The sequence below is a fragment of the Apus apus genome, chromosome 2 (assembly GCF_020740795.1).
Source record: "Apus apus isolate bApuApu2 chromosome 2, bApuApu2.pri.cur, whole genome shotgun sequence".
NCBI lineage: Eukaryota > Metazoa > Chordata > Aves > Apodiformes > Apodidae > Apus > Apus apus.
In genome coordinates, this window is record NC_067283.1 from 21,921,630 (window position 1) to 21,944,359 (window position 22,730).

General features: G+C 39.1%; 1 protein-coding gene across 1 annotated transcript in view; it reads left to right on the forward strand.

Moving 5' to 3' along the window:
- The window catches only part of ITGA8 (integrin subunit alpha 8), a 103,217-nt gene that overhangs the window by 67,406 nt on the left and 13,081 nt on the right, over nucleotides 1-22,730 (forward strand). The window contains exons 24-27 of the mRNA XM_051612121.1: nucleotides 1,283-1,388; nucleotides 4,298-4,456; nucleotides 10,620-10,745; nucleotides 13,981-14,094. Of these exons, the coding sequence (XP_051468081.1) occupies nucleotides 1,283-1,388; nucleotides 4,298-4,456; nucleotides 10,620-10,745; nucleotides 13,981-14,094 (505 nt within the window). The remainder of the gene's footprint in view (nucleotides 1-1,282; nucleotides 1,389-4,297; nucleotides 4,457-10,619; nucleotides 10,746-13,980; nucleotides 14,095-22,730) is intronic.

The following is a 22,730-nucleotide window of genomic DNA, read 5'->3' on the forward strand; positions in this document are numbered from 1 at the left end:
GATGACAGATGTCTGTGCCAGAACTTGCTTAATGTGCTAACAGAAATTACTGGGCTCTGATTTCCCAACTTCTCATCAATTGAGTGAGGTTAGAGCTGGCATCTGAATGGGACCCCTCCAAGGAACTTTCCGTTTCTATGGGAAATAAAATGCTTGTAATTATTCAAATAGAAATGTTAAGAGAAGAGTACTTGGTCCTTTCTTGATGTCAGAAAGAAAGGAAAAATAAAATAGTATATGGAAAGTTGTCAAATATTAAATCACTGTATTCTTTATTTATGTTTGATTTGCATGTTGCAAGTTGCAGCAGTGTTCTAGGGAATGCCTGAGCTGCCACTTTGTTTGGAAAACAAATGGGAAGCCTGGAGCACTATTTCAGGCTCTCGTCCTAAATTCCATGTCTTGACACATCAGTTTCCATTGTGACTTTATGGAAGTCATTTGCCTTATCTGTGCCTCAGTTTCCCACCTGTAAAGCAGATAGACTGCTTTGCAAGGTTTTTTAAAGGAACAATAACAGAAGTTACAAGGAATTTACAGTTATTGAATCATAGAATCATCCTGGTTGGAAGAGACCTTGAAGATCATCAAATCCAACCATAACCTAAACCCCCCTACCATAACCTGATTTATCCATTCAGTGCTGAAATCATGTCCCTAAGCACTACATCTATATTTCTTTTAAACACTTCCAGGGATGATGACTCCACCACCTCCCTGGGCAGCCTGTTCCACTGTCCAACCACTCTTTCGATAAAGAAATTCTTTCTAATATCCAGTCTAAACCTCCCTTGGCACAGCTTCAGGCCATAATGTCAGAGCAGTTAAATAAATATTTAAAAATGTATTGCAGGGGAGGAAGATGCATAGCGCTAACCATTTACATGTTTTAAATGGACATAAGAAAACACATTTATTTACTTAGCATAACTCTACTTTTGTGGATAATGTGTTCAGACACCTCATTGGAGAGAATGTTGTGAATGCCCAACAGACACCATTCCTCTCTGCAAATAGAGAGAGAGTCACTCTCTTCTCTGGAAAGGACCATCCATCCATCACAAAAAGTATGAAACTAAATGCACACCCTCAGTAGTCTGTGAAGACTGGGTAGTACTTGATGGAAGCATTCTGTTGTTCACCTCACCTAGTTCTAATGAATGTGCCCAAAGACAATGCCCGTGAGGGTTCAGGTTTCTACAGTGCTCTTTATTTTTTTGTAAAAGTAATGTAGCCAATCACTGGTAACAGTTACTATTTTAACCTGTTTTGTATATTACAGAGTGTCTCACCCCCCAACAATTATTTTGCCACTTCACAACTGGGAATCCAAAGATGAACCTACAAAAGAAGAAGAACTTGGTCCTTTAGTAGAACACATCTATGAGGTAAAAATGATACATGTTGCCACAGGACCTCATGCTGCTCCCATTGAAATTCTGATGAATTTGGGTTATTTTTTTTATCTACAACTAGATAAAGCCACAAATGTAAATATTCTGACTTCAGCACATGACCTAAATCTAATCTGGGAATTCACAACCCTAGTGTCTCCTCATGTTAGCGGAGGAGATATTTGTTTATGCTGGGAGTCTGTCTTTGGCATTTAAGGGAACAGTAAACAATTTGGGTGTTTGACAAGAACTAAAAACAGTGTTTAAAAGCTTGTTGCACTCAATGCCAAATATTTTCAGAGATTTGACTGGTTTCTCATTAAAAGCTGCAAGTGTTGTGGGCAGGAAAAAATATGCTTCCTTTGACATTCAGCTGTAGATATCCACATAAGTTGTCACCTTATTGCTCAGAAAATGTTCTGTTGAAAATAATTCATGTTTATTTCTAACTTGCATTTTTTCTATTGATGACTCATCAATTAACAAAGAAGAGGTCAGGTTAGAAAAAAGTTAATTGAGTGAACTACACAGAATACAGTCCATCTTTGGAATCTGATAGATGACCTTTATTCTAGGGGAAAGAACAGAGTACTTCACATACAGTTATAATTCACAGATTAGCACTCAAGAAAATAAAAGCAAGTGAGCTTAATCAGCAGTGTAAGATTAAAATTTGCATGGTTAATACTAAACTGCAATGAAACAGACTGCAATATACAAAATACTATTTGTGAATTCTTCATCTTAACACATTTCTCTAAGCTGGAAAACCTCTAACAAATCTTCCTGTCTCAAACATTTGGGCTGTTTCTGAAACTATGTTATAGAATCAAAGAAAGGTTTGAGCTGGAAGGGACCCGAGAGTTCAACTAGTTCCAACCACCCTGCATGGGTGACAGCTTGTCTGTACTCCCCCCAGGATACCTGGCCCTGCTTCTACTCTCTGTATACCTTGTTTTTACATTTAACTGTGTTCAGAAGCTCCTTGCTTATCCATACAGGCCTCATGGCTCTCCTGCCTGCCTTCCTCTTTGTTGGGACACTCTGCTCTTGGGCTTGAAGAAAGTGATCCTTGAATAAGGAGCAGCTTTCCTGGGCTCCCTTTCCCTCCAGGGCTTTGCCCCACCATACCCTGCCAAGCAGATCCTTGAAGAGACCAAAATCTGCTCTTTTGAGTTTGAGGGTAGTGAGCTTGGGTCTCTCCTTCCTCACTGACCTAAGGATCCTGAATTTGACCGTGTCATGGTCGCTACAGCCTAGTCTACCATTAAGTATTATGTCACCAACCAGCCTGTCTCTGTTGATGAGAAAAAGGACCAGCAAAGCACCTTTTCTTGTTGGTTCCTCTGCCATTCGGGTGTAGAAATTGTCATCAATGCACTGGAGGAACTTCCTGGATTGCTGGTGCTCTGCTGTGCATTTGCACAGAAGCATCTAAGATGATCCCTCTTCAAAGCAGTTGTGCTTGCAGGGATAGCAATTTGCAGGTCAGATGCTTTCTTGTTGGCCTGCAATCCTGCAGGCCCAGGACATATATGTGACTTCAAATGGATTAAAATAGCTACAGTGATTAAAGAAATCACTTTCATGGTTTATTGACATCAGCAATGCATGAAAAGCTCAAATACCCCCCAAAAAACCTTTTTTCTGAAGAAGATGTAAGATTGAAAGTTGAGGATTTTTGGTTCTAAATGAAGTTCATCAGTCACAAAAATTCTACATGTTTTTAAAAAGGGATTGTTTAAGGGGATTCAGAATGACCATACTTAGGATGATAATTGATGGACTGATGGGCTGGCCCAGGACAGGATGCATCATTAACCATATAGATAACAACAGGAGCTGGAATGTCCCAAGTCAGATAAGCCAGTGCTTCTGTAAATCTTTAAATCAGACCCCTAAACCAAAACACCCCATATCCATTTTAGCCCCTGGACAATGTAACTTCATCTTAACCTGGAATGTAGAAATATTCTCTGTGCTGTTACTATGGTGTGCTAGTTTATTGGCATGAGCCTGCTAGCATCCTGTGTTCTGCAGGGTCATAATAGACTTGATGTCTCGTCTCTGTGTGTGGGTTGGACTTTGCACACAGGGTAAAGAATCCGATTTTGGGACAACAGGATGTTCTCGCATCTCTAGAAACTTTGAGGCAAGCTCCGTGGTGTTCTGCCTCCTTAGCTTTCATGACCAGTGTGAACAAATATCCAGACTTTATGTCGTCATCAGATATTTTCAAATTGTAAACTGATACAAGGAAAGTTTTTTAATAGCCCACATTTTTTTATGTCTATTATTTCTCTCTTTACTTGTTTTCCCAGAAAAGATGGGATGTTACTTTTACGAAAACTAATTGCTTTTTTGTTTTCTTTTGGGGGAATTTGATCTGAGAAGTTCAGAGTTCTTAACAGAGTTCTTAACAACAAAAACTAGTTTAATCTTTGCTAAATCTTCTGTTTGTGCACCCTGAAATGTAATCCTTTTATGTCCTGAAATTTCAGTTACTGTTTTCAGGTATGTTCTGTTAAGGTTCACTGTATGTTTTTGTATAGTGTATTTTGCTAGTGTGTTTTGGTTTGAGTTTTTCATACTGTTTTAGGTTATTTTACCTCTCTCGCATGTAGGAAAAAATTAGAAAGGTTATGAATTTCTTGAATACAGACTCACAAAAAAGGTTGTTCTCCTACATTTGCCATTGGCTTTGTGACTAACACGGAGAGGTCCTTCTCCCCTACCTGCCACAGATTCTCCAGCAATAAAATATCAATGATCTGTATATCTTTTCCAAAGTAGTTAAAGGCTGTGGACACTTAGAATTTGAAAATGTCTTAAGTGGTGGTTGCTTTGTTCTCTCTTGTTGTTATTTACTGCCTTGGAAAGTACTGATTATATTGGTTTGACAGCTGCACAATATAGGTCCAAGTGCCATCAACAACACAGTTCTCCATGTCGGTTGGCCTGTGTCCAGTCGAGAAGAATTCCTTCTTTATATTCTTCATATTCAGACACATGGACCATTGCACTGCCAAACAAGCTCTCCTATTAATACAATGCAAATAAAGGTAAGTCCACCCCTTTTATTTCCATCCCTGTCTGCATTTTGCTTGATGTTTTCTGTCTGTGCTTCAACAGGAGCTTTTGGGGAATTTTTCACAATGACCTTGAGATAATTTTCCAGGGTAAGAATCATGATATAAATAGTCTATGTCTCTAGTGTGACAGTTGTGTTGCATGGTATGTGTCTGGTCTCCGCACTCTTCTTCAGTATTGCAGTGTTAGACACAAGATAATTTTTAATGGAAATTTGTAGGGTTTTTCTTGAGGGTAATTTTTCACATGGCTTTGAGTAGATGACACAATTTTGTTTCAGTTCTCATGGGACCCCTAAAATTCTTGTGTCCTGAAGAGCACATTAATTCAGGAAGTCATCTGTACAGCAGTGCTTAGCAGATTAACTCCCAAAGGTGATGTGTGCCTTTTTATGTCAAGTGATGCATACAGATCTTTGGTTGAGTGATACAACCTAGCACTGGTTTGTTTATCAAAAAGTCTTCTAAATGAACCAGTTAGCACTGTGGAAAATCCCTTGTAGCACAATAATGCAAGGTCATTAAACTGAAAGACATGAACTTCTCAGAGCTGTTGATTTAACAGCCAGCCACCAGTTATTGCGACATTAAGTATTTTTAAAGGGTGTAACAACATTTTCTTTTTTTTATTCCAATACAAATAATTTACAGCTAATTTGTATGGTGACTTGTTTTTTTAGGATCATAGGCTAACTGAGGTTGGAAGAGACCTCAGGAGTACTCTGATCTAACATCCTGCTTAAGTAGGGTCAGCTGTGAGATCAGACCAGGTTGTTCAGGACTTGATCCAGTCTGGTCTTTAAAATACCCAAGAAGAGAGATGGCAGAACCTCTCTGGGCAAATTCTGCTGCTTCTTGATTGTCTGTACAGGGAAAAGATTTTTCCCTGCATCCAGTCTGAACTTGTTTCAACTTACGCACATTGCCTGGGAAACCACAGAACTCCTTCCACTATGTTGATCTCTGTTTTCTGCTGAGGCTCCACAAATGGTTGTTGTGTCTGCATGTGGTCTAATGAGTGCTGAGCAGGAGGCAGGAATCGCTCCCTCAGTGAAGTTACTGCCTTTGCTCCTGTCCGCACAGCCCAGGACGCTCTGGGCCCTTGCTGCTGACAGGACACACTGCTGACTCAGCAGCAGCTGAAGCCAAGACTTTTTCTGCACAGCTGCTTCTTAGCCGGTCAGTCCACAGCATATTTTGTTGCCAGAGGCTACTTCCTTGCACACAGTATATAAGATACATATTTTGAATATGATATGCTGTATTTTGTATTCTGGTTAAGTTCAACATAGTATGAGACAGTACAATCTGTAAAGTGGGAATTATTCTAGAAGCCTATGTATTTTTTACCTGTCTTGAAGTGTTAATTATTTTAATTTTTCAAATAACATATTTTGAATATCCTGTAAAATGAAACTATCAACTGGAATTCTGCATGATATGGACTCCAGAAATTGAAGTTTTAATGTATTGGCACTTGATAAGACAATTCATATAGTCTACAATTTTCTAACTTAGTCAATGTTAATTCATAAAGGTTACAACTTTGTCAGAAACATTACAGGGTTTTGGTTTTTTGAGTTGGAAATGATTGTACAATTATTTAAATCATACCAGCAAAAAAAAAAAAAAAAAGAAAAATTCCGATGCCATTTTTTATTAAATGTTACTCCTAGGTATTGTTGGCCCTCCAAATGGCTTCTCCTTCAATAAACATGGTTCTTCTTTCATAGCAGAGCCAGAGATCTGAGAGTTTGAGGAAACAGAAGCCTAGTAGCAGCCTCCTCAGTAAAGTGCTGATATGCCAGTATCTAAAGCCTGTTTTAAGATCCATGTTTGTGATGGCATATCCCCTCAAAAGAGCTTGGTTTGGCTCAAGAAGACTTAGCAAAACACAGCTCTACATGTTACCCCATCAAAACCAAGGTATCCAATTTATTAAGCATAACTGATTCCAGACACTTCTAGAATAAACAACAATTCTGAAGTTTAACCAGTAGCCTGTGAAACATCTTGTGGGGAAAGCTGCACTCCAAATGCTACAAGTGCTGTAAGTCTTTGCATAACGGGAAGAGCTTTGATTTCAGTACGGTGGATGAAAATGGAGATGTCTTTCTAGTGAAGGAGGTTGATCACAACCTCAGGAGCAACAAGACAAATATTTATCTTGAAGAAACAGAACTACAATATATACTTCCAGGAATATAGAAAAACCGATGCATACCAACTACATTATGGTTAGATTTTCATATTTCACCCAGGAAGCCAGAGAGGGGTCTTAGAATTCCACCCTTTTATTTCATTTCTGGAGGAAGAAAAAAGAAATGAGTGATAGGGAACTGAAGATTAAAAAATCTTTCAATTTGTACCAAAAACACAGGAAGTTTGGAAACAGAGGAATTTTTTTTTCATCTAGGTTGAAAAAAACCTGTAAGGTCATAAAGTCCAACCATTAACTTAGCACTGCCAGGTCCACCACTAAACAATGTTTCTAAACACCACATCTGGTGAGGAGGAAGAAACTGAGCTGCTGCATTTGTGTGTGCAAGCCCATCATCTCAAAGCCACTGCTCAGATCAGGTTGCAAGTACATGAAGAGGAGTTCAGCATCCTTCCTTCCTAGCCCACTATGTTCTAAGTTTCAATTCAGAAGCTGAGATGGGAACTATAAGGAGGGAAGAGATCCTGGGTGAAATAGTGCCATGGTTTTTAATGATATTTTCAGCCAATGTATTTTTTTATGCTTTTTTTTTAGTTTTTTGAGTTTGCTCTTCCTTCTTCTACTTGATAACATCTGTTACATAAACAAGACTAAATTCTTGTGAGGCTTGTATGAAATCTTCCTGTAATAATGGAATAATGGTCCATCTGTCTTAACAGAATATGGCTTTAGATGCACAGTCATTATTGCAAGAATTTAAACATCCTTTCTGTATTTCATCTTTTCAGAGCACTGAACAGCATGCATACACAAATTAGGTTTCAAATATGTAATGCTTATCTATTGCTTCAGATGGGAAGAGGATACAGAGATAGTTTCCTTCAGGTTTTGTATAAACAGCAGGATGCCTGGCTCAGATTTCCAAATAAGGCTAAGGACATTACATGCCTGGCTTCTCTTGGGTTTCAGAACCTTGCTTTCTTAGGGTGCTTGGGCATTTCCCCTTTGAAAGGACTTAGATTGCTCAGTTTCAGTTAAAACACTATATTCCTCCCCCTCGCTGAATTTCTTATCTTCTAGAAAGGTTTCCTTTGTACTTTGTTATTTCTTCCTCAAAGATAAATCAGACCTGTGCACACGGGAATGCTCTTATTTATGGACTTTTCTGGAGCTTATCTTTCTCTGGAGGCGGTGAGGGATGTGAAAGGATAATGAAACTGTGAATCCTTCAAAAGATCTTGCAAATCTTGTAAAGAGGAGCAAAAGGACCGATCAAACATATGGAACAGATTCCCTTGGGGGAAGAGCTCAGTACACTCGGATGCTTCGATCTAGAAAGGAGGTGGCTACACACAAATATGATCCCCAAGATCAGAAGTTGTGGGAAGAGTGTGGGTGGGGATTGACTGTTCCTGCATGGAAATGCAGTGTGTTCACTGCACAGGAACTGGAGCATCAAATGAAGCCTGTAGAGCCAGAGCCAGATTAAAAACAAGCAAAAGGAAGTGGTTCATACATCAGGTATTAGATGTCTGGAACTTGTTGCCAAAGGAAGTAGTCAGTGTTAAAACTTTACATGGTTTTAAGAAGAAACTGGGTGAATTCAGAAGAGAAGTCCAGTGAAGATTAATAAATGAACAAAAACTTCATGCAGATCAGGAAGTCCCTGAGCTGAATACATTTGGAAGACGAAAATTATTAGGAGAGAGCAGTGTGGATATATGCCCTGTTCCTTCCACATCTGCTGAAGGGCAGTGTTGATGACAAAAGCGCTCAGCTAGATGGACATTTGGCCTGAGCCAGTGTTTGTAACGGGTTGTGGGGTATTTTTCCCAGACTGCCAGTGCCTGTAACTACCAGAGGTTTAGGAAGTGGTTTCCAACTATGGTGGATGATAAACAGTGACACCCATGGCACATTCTCAACAGCTGAGCACTGTAGTATCATGAGTGAGGCATCTGTCAGGGAAGCAGCAAAACACATGGGTAAGGTAAATCCACTAACGTGACTGAGAGGAGCAAACTTCCTCCAGAGACAGTGTCTCCTCATCCTGCAGAGCTGTTACTATTGTGTGTAGTTTCCTAGCCTGGAGACAAAATAATGCCATCTCACGCATTGGTCTCGAGCGGTCACTGACACTGCTTGTGTAACAACTTTTACACAAAGTTCTCTTCCAGAACATTTCTAGTGGAGTTACACATTGCAGCAGAGGGTAGTGCCTGACTAGAAAAAGAGGAAAGCTAAAATGGGTTTTGAAAGGAGAAGTGAAGAACTGGAGAGATCTGGAAATCTGCTCAAGGTGACCAGGCTAAGGGGAAGAAAGCAGTACAGTTGTCCCTGGTGGGGGAACTGAGACAGTCCATTGCAGGTTAACGGCAGGGAGTGAGAATCCATTTAAAATAAGGTATGGTGTGCAAAATATGTGGAATATAGAATAGCTACAGTGTTGTACATGCTGCTGGCTCAAGAAGGATAAAATATTATATTTAATCTGAACATCTAGGCCACTGGAGACATGTATGTTTTCTCCTAGCCACAAAGGGCTGTTTTCAAGTCTTTGCTGTAATAATTCACCACTGAGGATGCTGACACTCTAGGATCTATGAAAAAAATAAATACAAAAACCATCTAGTGTTCAAATGGAGCTACATATGTATAAATTGTGATCATATATTGAAGGCTTCTTCAAAGGCATGTAATTATATTGTGGTTCTTTTAATTTGTTATTATTAAAGAAGCCTATATATGCTGGTGATAGAATCCTGGAAAGATAATTCCCACATGTTATCAAATTGAGAGGGAAAGATTTACTAGCAATTTAACTGTTCCCTTATTGCAAAAAGACAATGTTAACCTAATTAAGCAACAGAAAGAGGGTTTTCATCAGTTAATAAATTACAGTATCTTTCACTTTGCAGGATTCTTTTGAAGATCACAGACAATGTCAAAACAGTTCCTCCTTCAGCCTCACAGTTTTAATCAGATTAATGGTACAAATTTTGCAGATGCAGTACTGCACAGCATTAGTGTGTGGAAGGTTTTGTGTGTTTCTTACTATTCTCTTTCCTTTAGTATGACAACATTTCTTACAATTACAAACATTTTCTTTAGGAATTTGTTTTAGATATTTTGTATTCAGAAGTCAAAGGAACTGATAAAATGCATTTCATGTAATTCTTTATAATCTGAGGCCCTTGAAGAATAGTCTTGTTTATGTTTAGGGAAGTTCCTGTTCAAATCTTGCTACAAAATTCCACATATATTTTATTGTGATTGTACATTATTGGATTGTCATAAATTAGACTTTACCTTTCCCTCTGTAGCCTCTCTGAGGTTCTTGAAAGAAGCTGTAAGTGCTGTGTGTAGGAATTAAAAAGACAAACAGCCAACAATACAAGTAGCTTTTAATCAGAGAATAAAAATTGGTGAAGATAAAGCTGAAGAGAATGCATTTATTATGAGATTAAATATTAACAAACTGTTGCATTATACAAAATTGAGTTTTTACCAGAATAAATCTGTATTAAGTAATGGTCAAAAGTTGTGTCACTAGATTTCAGATTTCCCTTTTTTTTTTTTTAATTTATTTTATTTTCTAAAGCTGAGTAAATAATTATACTTCAGTTGGCAGATTCTGATCCGAACTCATGACCAGATTTTGGTGCAGCAACTTTGAATTTATCCTGTTACAGGGATCAGAATCTGGCCCCAAAAGTCTAACAAAGTACAGAAATGAAATTGAGTCCAGTAAAAACTAGAAAAAAATGTTGTCTACTGTAATTCCTTTAACTGGGCAATATCTTGCTGTGTTATTACTAATTGTGCCCCTGGCTGTAGAAAGCATATTCTCATGGCTGTGCTGTTCATTTGAAAAGCAGTGTTAATCCAAAATTCAAGACCACTGGGAAGGGAGCAAAACTGTTAGAACCATTGTATGAGTATGTCATTACCATTCACATTTTTTCTTTTTTGCAGTTTGCTATTCCACAAGACACTCCTGAACTTGCTGCTTTTTTATATAATTCCACAAGTTCTCACTACATCAGGAGAAGGGAAGTCACAGTGGCAGAAGCTCACAGGAAAAACTCTGCAAAAATATTGGTGAGCTCTCTAAAAACTATAAGCTGGGACCATGCATGCAATATATCAAGGTGGCTCTTGATTTGACTGCAGTTTATTTACAGCCTTCTAAATATTGTTCTAAGTGATTTTTAACCTCTGCATTTAATTTATTACTTGTTAATATCACCATGCCACAGGTTAGCAATTTTGTTTGACAGATTTTTACATTAAAGATCATGTATGCTAAATTCCTGGCTGTCTTACTCCTGGCTGTTTGCAGACAAACCTCTGTGGTCATGCAGTGGCACACAGGGAATTGCAGCACAACAAGCCTCTCTTCCAGTAATTAAATTTCAGATTTTGACTTTTGAAATGTAGGTCTCTTCTTGTTAACTTGACTCCTAGCATTCTGGCTCTTTCTGATAGAGTAGCTCACACTTAATTAAATTAACATTTTCTTGTAAAGTAAGACTTCTGACATGCAAATAATTGGGAGTACATTTTTTTCCTCCCCTAAGTACCAATATATGCATAGAAAGGTAGGACTCCCTTTGCTTTGCCACAGGCAAGGCCAATGGGACATGTCACTGCATTTTTAACATTCTAGACAATGCTGGAGTGCAAGCAAAGATCTGTCTTCAGGAAGGTAGTTCTGGTACCTGAGTATTTGGACTTGGCTGTATTTTCAGAAGGTTGGGTTTTTTCCATTCCTGCATTCAGTGTCCCATCTCTAGGATACTGAAGCATTGTAGATACCAGCTCCCCTTGCTTAGAGGCTGTGTTCAGACTTTCTGACCTTGAGGTCAGTTGTGGAATTCATGCAATCACTGCTTTCTATTTTTTTTTCTGAACCTCAGGCAGAGTTTATTTCATCCTGTCTGGTCTCTTATTAGGTTGTTTACTGCAAGCTCATATTTGAGTTCCTTGACATCACCAGAATTTGGTAAGAAGAAAAGAACCTGACAGACCTAAGTATTCTGGAGTAACAGAATGATTACACCACTTCTGAAAGTTAATCTGGCAATTTTCATACCAGGGAGAAGATAGAAACTGAAAGAAATGAATACTATAATGTTATTAAGAACAAAATCACAGTCTACCTATCTGAAACAATAATCAGTGTCGATTCCTATATAATTCTTACATCAGGCTAATGCCCTGGAAAGAATCCAATTCCACTGGGGCTGAAGAAAAAATGCTTGGGCTTTCAAAGACATATCAGTCAATACCACAGAACATGTAATCCATTCTTCAGTAATACCTTAATTATCAGTTATTTTTCTTGGTGATTAGGCTTAGATGCTGCCAGTGTAGAAATTACTGCAGCAACTGAAAGCAGTTAAGAAAGTTATTGAGTATATCCTGCGTCTGCATCTTAAAATACAAAGCAGAGATTTTCCAGCTGCTTGATGTAGACAGTATTTAGATGAGTACTTAGTGCTATAAAATTGACACTGTGAGGACCAGTCTTCTAGTACAATATGCTTTTCATAAGCAAAATTGGGTTCAGTGCTTACCACTGGATATATAGCAGGACTTCTTGAGGATGGGCATAGTAAGGCAATTGTGTCATTTGTTCAGTTAGAAGGTGTCCCAATTCTATGTGCCTTCAGCATTGTATACCATAGACACAGATTTATTTATTTTTTAATAACATAATTGAAGTATACATGGAAAGTGAGTGTTGCTCTGGAAGATGACTGATTAGCCAAAGGTAATGATTTGGTAAAATTTGTAATTTTTTTTTTTTAATTTTAAGTTAATTTTGTTTTTATCGAAGTATTTTCACAGAGAGGAAAAATGCTCCAAGAAGCTCTTATTCTATTTATTTTATTTATTTATTTCTCTTCCATTAGTTCTGTTGTTACAGTGTTCTGAAAATCACTACAGGCTAAATGCATTCCTAAGGAAAACAAATATGTGTTCATGTCCTAAAATGTCAGCCAAAAGTAGACTTTTTTGCATACTAATGATTTATTTTTGTTAATATGTGGTTTTGGCTGCTATGATTAATGAAAACATCTCTAACCCTTCCTGCAAGATAAATAAATCTGGTTGGAGGATGTTTAAATATGAAAAGCCAAATAAACAAATAGTTTGAAATATTAATTTTAAAAGAAGGTTTATAGTTGCAGGTTCCAGGGTTTACAGTTTCATTTTCAGGCAGATTTAGAAAGCAGTGATTAAGCATGCAGCTTCTACTTAACTTGTAATAAGATAGAGATTTATGGGGAAAGCTGTTTGTGAAGATAGAGGATTCCTTAAGGGTGTTTTCAGATCTCTTACATGTATCATCATCTCGTTTTCTGAAGTATGGGCTCTGGTGGTGCAGCCGTTCTCACTCTTCTAAAGAGGATGTACCAGGGAAAACTCAGCTTTGCTTCTGAGGTCACAAGTCCTTCTATCATGCGTGTCAAGCATCTGTAAGGGAAGGATTCTCTGCTTTCTTATAAAAGTATGAATCAATTAAAACTTCAGCCTTCCTCCTGAATTCTACCAAAGCTTTTCAGGTAGAATGCATTTGTATATATAAATCTATGCATTTTTAACACATGCTTTTAATAATTTTTCTATGAGCTCTCTTTTCCTTTCTACACCCCAAGCAACCACATCATTTCTGTGGTTACCCCATGAGACTCTGCTCATTCACTTCAGTGGCTTCTAGTCAGCTTTTAACCTTTTTTGTGACATTCTTCTGGCAGACTTTAGCAGTATATAGAGTTGCACTGCTTGGCTTTTGTCTTCAGCGCTGTGCAAGAGCCAGAATCACTGCTCATCAGGAACATTTCATGGACAAAAAGCTTCAAGTAGAGCAACTAATGCATCTCAGCAAATGTTCTGGCTGCTATACTGTAAATATCAGTAAGACAACCAGGAGAGTTAGAGGAGCGGAAAGATTTAGGAACGTAAAAAAAGACTTCAGGCATAGAGAATGGAAAGAAACCATGTTGAAATCACAAAATGACTGATAAAGCACATGCTTTGAAGGATTGATTTTGAAAGTTCTTCAGTCAAGATATTACTGAAGGTAATTACTTCTGTTTTCATTACTACAGGTAGGTAGTTGTACTCATTGGTGGTGCAAAAAGATTCTCCTCCTTGGTTTATAGTTCTCACAAGGACCCATGAGCTATCTCATGTATGTTAGATTAAATTACTGATTTCAGGCAACGCTTTAAGGGAAAGTTGATTTGTTTTGCTAACTTATAGCATTTGAAAGTGGTTATGTACTTTTTTAAAGTATAGGTATGACTTCCCTTTATTTTGTATGCAGAACTGTACAAATGTGAAGTGTATCCTAATTTCCTGCGCTGTGGGACAACTGGAAAGAGGAAAGAGTGCGGCGCTAAAAATCAGGTCCCGGCTCTGGGCCCAAACATTCCTGGAGGTAATTCACACAAAAATCTCTTTGTATACATGCAGATGCCTTCATCTTTTATTTGACAGGATGTTTAAGAATACAGATAATTAAATTAAATGGGCCAAATGCAAATCCTTTCTGTTACAACTGTATTTGAAGATAACATCTCAATGGTTCCTGTTCACATGCATACTGTGTTCTTTTATTTTTCTCACTATCTCTCCCTCTGCATCTTACCTGAAAATTCCAACATTATTTTTAAACACCTTTCCTGGATTTTTTTCTGCTTTCCTGGACTGGAACCAATAATTCCTTAGATCTCCATGATGTGCTCTGCTTTCATCACATCTTTTCCAAAATTGATTGGTGTTCATTCTCTAGGAAATGATCTAGGGAAGAATAATACGTATCAAGTTCCTCTGGCATACAGCACTAGCATGTTGACAATCTGTGACTTAGCACTAAAAAGAGGGGACAGTGCAGATCATGGAAAAAAGGAACTTATCTGCAGATTCTTGCATTTTGAACTTTTACCTGCTCTCAGCATTGTGTTTACACTGCATAAGGCAGAGGGACTGCACTGTGAGCTGTTACCTCACAGCTGGCCATGTGTCTCTGGTTCTGTGTGGTTGTCGTATCTTTAACACTGTGCAGCACATTGAAAAATTAATAATTCAGTTTGCCATTACTGGGAAATCACTGCAGATCCTGTCTTGAACAAACTGACTATTCCCTTCCTTCTTCAAGGAATTTAAAATTCTGCAGTCATACTACCTGGAACCTTCTTGTGTTCCTCATAGCTGAGGGAGAAGAATTATCCCCACAGTACTTCTTACTCTAGCAAGAGAAGATTTGAGGAACTTAAACTTATAACAGGAGCTTTAAATCAAGCTCTTCATACCTTTTAAAGTAATTTCTCCCTTTCCTCAGTTGTGAAAGTAGATAAAATAATTTTTTCCTCACTTAACTTGCTTTCACAGAATCACAGAATCACCAAGGCTGGAAAAGACCTTTAAGATCATCAGGTCCAGCCTATGACCAACGCCACCACATTGGCTAGACCATGGCACTAAGTGCCACATCCAGTCTTTCCTTGGACACATCCAGGGACGGTGCCTCCACTGCTTCTCTGGGAAGTCCATTCCAGTGTCTAATCACTCTCTCCTTGAGGAAGTGCTTCCTAATATCCAGCCTAAACCTCCCCTGGAGCAGCTTGAGGCCATGCCCTCTTGTCTTGTTACTAGTTGCCTGGAAAAAGAGCCCAGCCCCCACCTGACTACAGCCTCCCTTGAGGTAGTTGAAGAGAGTGATAAGGTCCCCCCTGAGTCTCCTCCAGGCTAAACAACCCCAGCTCCCTCAGCCTTTCCCTATAGGACTTTCCCTCTAGTCCTTTCACCAGATTTGTTGCTCTTCTCTGGACCTGCTCCAGCACCTCAATATTCTTGCAGTGAATGGTCCAGGAGGACTGTTCAGGGTTCCCACTGAACCCCACACTCATGGTTTTGTAAAAAAATGTAGAGGAAAAGTTGCTGTGTCTGCAGCAACATCCCAAACTCTTTTGCGCATGCCATTAATGTACAAAATTTTCATATGCCAAAGAAAGCAGGATAATGGTGACATGCAACATTCCTAAACTGTTCTAAATTAAGATGTGATGATCTGCAGAAGCAATTGTTTGTGCTTACTAAAGCTGAGAACAGAATGTCATTTTGTATTTTCTTGTCATAGATATGCCAATGCAAACCTGATAAGAACAAGATTAAAAGTAATTGATTATTGCTAGAATGAAATAATGCATGTTTCTCACTGCAGTTATATGGATCAGCCTGTATATTTTCTTGCCACAAAAGATCAGTCGCGTATTGAGTGACTCCTTCCTCTTCCACTTAGTTTAACTGACAACAGCTGACCTCTTTCCCTCTTGACAGTTGTAATCCGTCACCTTAAAGCCCAAACTCCCATAAGAAATAACAGTTAAATGACATGCAATAATTAGACATGTTTGAGTAAATAAAGCAGCCCCAATTTCCCAACCAGCCAACAAAGACAGAAGCAGACATTGTGCAAAGGCCAAGAAGAATCACAGACTTTTTTGAATTAACTTCAAAGCCTGGCTGTAAATTTGAACCCTTTAGTAAAGCTGACTTTTGGATTTAGAGTTGCTGATGGAGCAAATAATAGCCTGATTCATGCAAAAGAGAAACAACCTTACATGGTTATGTTACGTTGTGTTCTGTTAGGCTTCTCTTATGTCCCCATTTCTCTAATCATGATATTTCTGAGTCATCAGAGGGAGAGCCAAGGGGATCTTGCCCAGTGTTCTTTGAACTCTGATGGGTGCTTTTTAATATAAGACTCAGGAGTTGGCTAGTAAAACATCTGGTTTGAAAATACATTTCTAAATAATGAATCTGTACCATCTGTCTGATTTGTGACATCCTTCCAGGCTCCAAGCTCTTTGGACACTTACAGCACTGTGGGAATTGGAGCTCTGCTCGTTCTTGACTATTATTTCAGCCTGTACTGAAAGTTGTTGTCTCAGGCAACTAGTGACGAGAGGAAAGGGCACGGTCTGAAACTGCAACAGGGAAGGTTTAGGTTGAATATTAGGAAGCACTTCTGCATGGAAAGGGTGATCAAACATTGGAATGGACTGTCCGGAGTCACCCTCCCTTGAGGTCTTTAAACAATAACTAGATGTGGCACTTAGTATCATGGTCTAGCCAATGTGGTGGTGTTAGGTCATAGGTTGGACTTGATAATCTCATCCAGCCTCTATAATTCTGTGATTCTATGCTTCCTCACAAGGATAAAAATCTCTTTCTGGGAGAGCTTGGGGAGACAGTAGTGTAAAAAAACCACAGAGGATGTGTGAGGTTCTCAAGAGGCTTGATGTTTACTTTCTTTTAATGTCATTGAATATAATTGTATTGTTTCTTGACTTTTAGATAGATCCAGGTATTTGAATTTGAATCCTGACTACATGAACCGTAATAGCTATAAGGGAGAAAAATCTAGTTTTAATCTGAGAAAGCTGAAAAGCAACAGAAACCTGGAAGCCACACTGTAATTGGGTGCTCCCTTAGAATACAAAACCATGTTTGGCTTCTCTGTTAAAGGCTTGTTATTTCAGTGTTTCTGAACATACATTACTCCTGTTTCTTTCAGATTTCTAAATATGGAAATAGATGCTTGACATAATAAAGGTGATGAGTGATGCAACACCCACATCTTAAGTGCCTGGCCCCAAACTGGAATACAGAACCTGAAACTAAATGCCTTGGCTCCCTATACAGCGTGTAGAGACACTGTGGTACCTCAGACAAAGTGATTTGCACCAACCATCAGGGTGGTGCAAGAGGGCTCTCACTTATCAGGAGGATAGGCACCCAAATCAGAATTAAGCAAGAATATTTCACCTGTCTCAGAAAGCAGAATAAAATTTCTCAGGAGGCATCTACAGCATTAGTTGAAAGGTTTAGGGAGGACTTTACTTATTCAGTATTCAGTGGCAGAAGCTAGAGCTGACAGTCTAGTGGTTAGAGAATTCATGATTGGAAGATGTGACTATTTCCTGGCGCCAGGAGCTATCATCACTGTGAGAGTGCATCCTCTATTGTACTTCCTTGATGAGAAATCTTGTTGAGAATCTCCATATTTTACTACTGGTGAACTCAGAGACTCCTTTTAGTGTGATAGAAATCTAGGCCAGGTAATGCTTTTGGGATAAGGATCAAGTTTAGCTGCACAGAGGCCATTGGAGGCAGTGTGCACATAACCAGTGGGGCCACACAGCCAGTCCTCAGTGCAACACGTGTGTGTCTGCAGTCAGAGCAGAGGTGAACTCGTGGAGGTGATCCAAGACAGGTGAGAGATCTGGTTCTTTTATAGGCTCCTTTATTCATTCCCTTTTCTCTCTCACCTCTCTACTATGAAGGTAATTATTCCACCTGTAAGTGGACTACAACCCCAAGGAACAATATTTTCTAGCCTCAGCACAGAACCTCTTTCTCTGCCCAGTGGAAAATATCTCATTCAAGGAAAGCTTGCTTAGTGTTTTCAAAGCATGTATCTGCAGGCAGCCTAATTTTCCTATCTGTGGTCAGAAGGGAAGCACCAGAAAAATTAGTAAAAGAGAGATCTTGGTCTCTTACTGTCATATGTAAGCCACCTATGGAAGTTTAAGTAGATTATTTTAATTCAGATTGAGAATTAAAAGCCATAAATTTGATGCACTGCCTTTCAAACCACATATAATAACACAAGGAGTAAATCATCAAAGAAATTTGCCTTTGTGTCAAACAAGTGTTGTTATTTGAAAAAACAAATTCAGTAAAAAAGAAAAGTGTGGGGCCAAAAATTTTGCATTATTCTGGATTTGATTGTTTATGTGGAATGAGGGCTAGGAAGAGACCTTGGCACTGGGCTGAACTGGCTGGACATTTCTTGGGTGTGGGCTAGTTTTGTTTTCATTCATTGTTATTTAAAATAATGCCAAAATGTTAACAAGAGCAGGACATGAGATTCTTGCTAGATGTGCTCAAGTATAGGTAATGTTATGTGTATGTAGAAATAAATATCTTAAATCAACAACCATTAAAATCTTTATATTAAAACGTTCTGAAATCAGAACAAAATATCTACCTCTATTATAATTCAAAATAGTCTATTGAAATGAATGTAAAAGATACAATATGTGAAGTGTAAGAAGTTAATGATAGAGATGAGGATGTATTGTCGTACAGTGAAGGAGTTGTTTTGTCTTTGGTCACTGGTGCATTTTGGTGGAAATACCCTCTTGTTACAAATAACACGAGTACTTTTTGGCCATGCGCAGAGTCATATAGGCATTTTTTAACAAATTAATAAAAGAACAAATAGTTGTATGACCTCTACTCTCAGCCTTTATGTAAACTACTCTTGTTTCTTGGCAGTAGTTCAGGTTTTTGGAGCTACAGGTCAAAGAAAGCAAGCTAATAAATTCCCAAAGGTTATATTTAAAAGGTAACACCATCCTGCTTACTCTCTTGTCTCCAAAATGTGCCAGACTCCAGCAGACATGAAGGGAAACAAATGTCAATCAAGCAAAGCCAATATTGTTCTGACAGCACTGAACTCCATATGCAGCAGAAATAAGTTCTGGGGGGAGAATTCCACTGCATCATGCAGCTTGCAGTAGAGAAGGTAGCTGCCCTTTGGGTAGGGTGATGCCACAGGGCTACATCTAACCAGAAGAAAGGTATTTCAGAGAAGTGGAACAATTCTCCATAGAAGGAGTAGAACAAAGCCATTCTGGGAAGTCTCTCCAGCAGTAAAACTCTTCAAACCTGTCAGGTAAAAGTTCTGTTTTTCCTAACCACAGTCTAACTACCTGTGGGCCGGATTTGTCCCTGCATTGTCCCTGCATTTTAGTCTGCTCATTGACTAAGAACCTCCATGTGTCTTAAACATGTTTTGGGCAGACTTCAGATCTTTGACTGAGCTTCCTGCAGAAACCACCAGCATTCCACTGGAGCCCAGAGGACTCTTCTTCAAATTGTCCAAGAGTTTCCAGCACTTCTGACATTATTTTTTTTGGTCTCTATTGTACTTAAAGAAACACTGCAGTGAATATTTTTGGGAACACTTTCCTTCATTTCTGGATGTTCCTCTGTCTTGCAAATGTTAAAGAAAACAAAGGCTTCAGTTCAAAAATCTATTTGCAAAACAAAAGTGTGTACAGAGAGAGAAGCCTCAATAAGTACACCAGCAGGAATCTACCACACAAGCAGCAAAGGGAATGGGTGTGTTTTGCCTGTTTGCCAGGATATTGGCAAATAGATGTTTCAGTGATGCTCCTAAGAGCAGGCTCTGCTTGTTCTACCACAAGGGGAACCTCAAAAGGCCAATGTAGCTAGGGCCAGGCTGCCTACTCTTGATCATTAGGTACTGACATTCACAAATGCCAAATGCCTTCTTCCCCTTCCTGTGAGCCATAAAAGTTCTCAGCTTGAATTGCAAACCACAGGTCCTGCTGCTGCCAGTAAACACTGAATATTTAAACATACACTATTTTAAAATTATATGCTAAAGAAGTGCCGTTCCTCACAAATGCCTTGAGTGTTATAAACAAGGCTGTAGGAGAGATAGCTGCCTGTATCTCCAAGGTGTTAGTACAAGTGAAAATCCTGTTTGCAACTGATGCTGACCACAGTCATTGTTTTAAAGTCTTTTGTCACAAACAAATAATTCTGAGAATGCAGGAAAATACTGTCCAGTCTTATATTCTGAGATGTGCAGCATTTCCAGGAGCCTAATGAAGGGCCAAGGAGAGTTGATAAGTGTGGGCACAACCCAATGTTATTAACCCCAGACAAGCATTAATACACAAGAAGTACTGTCCTCTGATGTTCTTGTAGCTGAAAATTAAATAGGCCATGCATAGTAGGTGAAAGGATTTATTTTCCATTAAGTTTCCTTTACGTGATGTTTCAAGAGAGTGAATGTACCCTAGCCAATCAGGCTCCATGTCTAATGTCTGCTTCTTTAATAATATAACATATCCTGCTCCCTTCATTACAGATCACTTCTACAAATCCAGTAACTCATATCCAGAATCCTGCTTGACATGAATTGCTTAGAACTGAAAACAAGGCTTTTTTCAGGCTTTTTTTCTGAATGCAAATCATTGCACAACTACAGATATATGCTGAGAAGTCTAGTGTTGTAGAATAAAAGAGGAAAAACAGCTTGAACTGGAAATGGAAAATAATTCGTGTTATAAGGAACAGTTCTTTTTCTGAAAACCCTCTCATAGATGTTTAGCACCATGAAAGTGTATTAAAAATACTTACTTGCCAAGTCTGTTATTAAATCAGTCTGTTTTTTCATTCTAAACACCGTTGTTAAAAGGTAGTTCCCTTTCGTTAGATGCCATCTGTGTTAAGGAGCTGAGTGGACTAACCCTTTGTGGTCATTTGAGGCAGTTTTCTTCATATTGCTCATACCTAATGTAAGCCCCAAGGAGAGATTGAATGTTCTGATAATAAACATAATTTTGAGAGAACAAAATTATGACATAGCCAGATGTGTTCCAGAAGGCAATAAATGAGCTGGCTTCATGTCATTGGTAAACACATATTTGAAGAGAGAACTAGTGTTTTAAAAAGAGGACTGAACAGACAAGGTGAATACCAGAACTACAACCGTGGACCTCAAGAGAGCAATCTTCAGCCTTTTCAGGGATCTGCTTGAAGAACTCCGTGGGAGATGATCCTGGAGAAAAGAGGACTCAAGGAGAGTTAGTGATTCTTCAGGATTAACTCCCTTAAACTCAAGAACTGTCCATCCTGACATGCCAGAAAGTCAAGGAAAGGTGGCAGGACCCCTGTATGGATGAACAAGGAGCTCCTGGTAAAACTCAAACATAGAAAGGAAACATAAAAAAGGTGGAAGCAGAGTCAGTTGACCCAGGACAGGGCTTGCATGGGGACTATAGAGACAGTGTCCTAGCATGCAGGGACAGAGCTAGAAAAGTAAAACACCTCCAGCAGCTGAGCCTAGCAAGAGACATAAAGGGTATCAACAGGGTTTCTGTATCAGCAACAGAAGGAAGACTGGGGAAAAGATGGGTCTTCTGCTGAATGGGACATCTAAAAAGCTGACTTACTCAGTACCTCCTTCACTTTGGTCTTTACTGATAAAATCTGCCTACAGTAATCCAAGACTTCTGCAACCAGAGGGAAAACCTGCAGCAATGAGTATTTGCGTTCAGTGGAGGAACTTCAGGTTAGGGGAACATTTAAACAAATTATATGTACTGAAGTCCAAGGTACTTGACAGGATACCCCTACAAAGGCTGAGGTAGCTGGCCAGTGTCAATGTAAGTCTACTCTCAATTTTCTTTGAAAGGTCATGGTTGTTGGAGGAAGTTCCTGAGGAGTGGAAGAAAGCAAATGTCACACCTATCTTCAAGAAGTATGATCCTGAGAACTACAGGCCAGTCAGCCTCATTTCAATCTCTGAGAGGGTGACGGAGAAAAAAAAATCTGGAAGCCATCTGAAAACATCTGGAGGACAGGAAGGTGATTGGGAGTCATCAGTGTGTATTTTCAAAGGAGAAATCATTCTTGACCAACCTGATAGCCTTCTGCAATGAAATAAATGAGGTTCATCTTGGTGGACAAAGGGAAAGTAGTAATTGGGTTTTATTTTGACTTTAGCAAGGTTTTTGACACTATCAAAACAAGTGAAGATAGGTGGACAGAAAGATGGATTCAGATTTGACTGAACTGCCAAGCTTGAAGTACGAAGGTTCGTTACTAGTGGTGTACCCCAGGGGTTAGGCCTGGGGCTTATGCTGTTTAACATCATTAATGACTTGGATAGGGAGACAGAGTAAACTCTCAGCAAGTTTGCAGGTGATAGAAAAGTGGAAGGAATGGTTGGTACACCAGATGGTTGTACTGCCCTTCAGAGAGACCTCGACAGGCTGAGGAACTGGGTTGGCAGGAATTTCATGAGGTGTGACAAAGGGAAATGCAAAATCCTGAACCACAGGAGGAATAACCCTACACATAGGCTCAGAGCCAACCAGCTGAAAGGCAGTGTTCTAGCAAAGGATCTGGGGATACTAGTGGACACCAAGTTGAGCATCAGCCCACTGTGTGTGCCCTTGCAGGAAA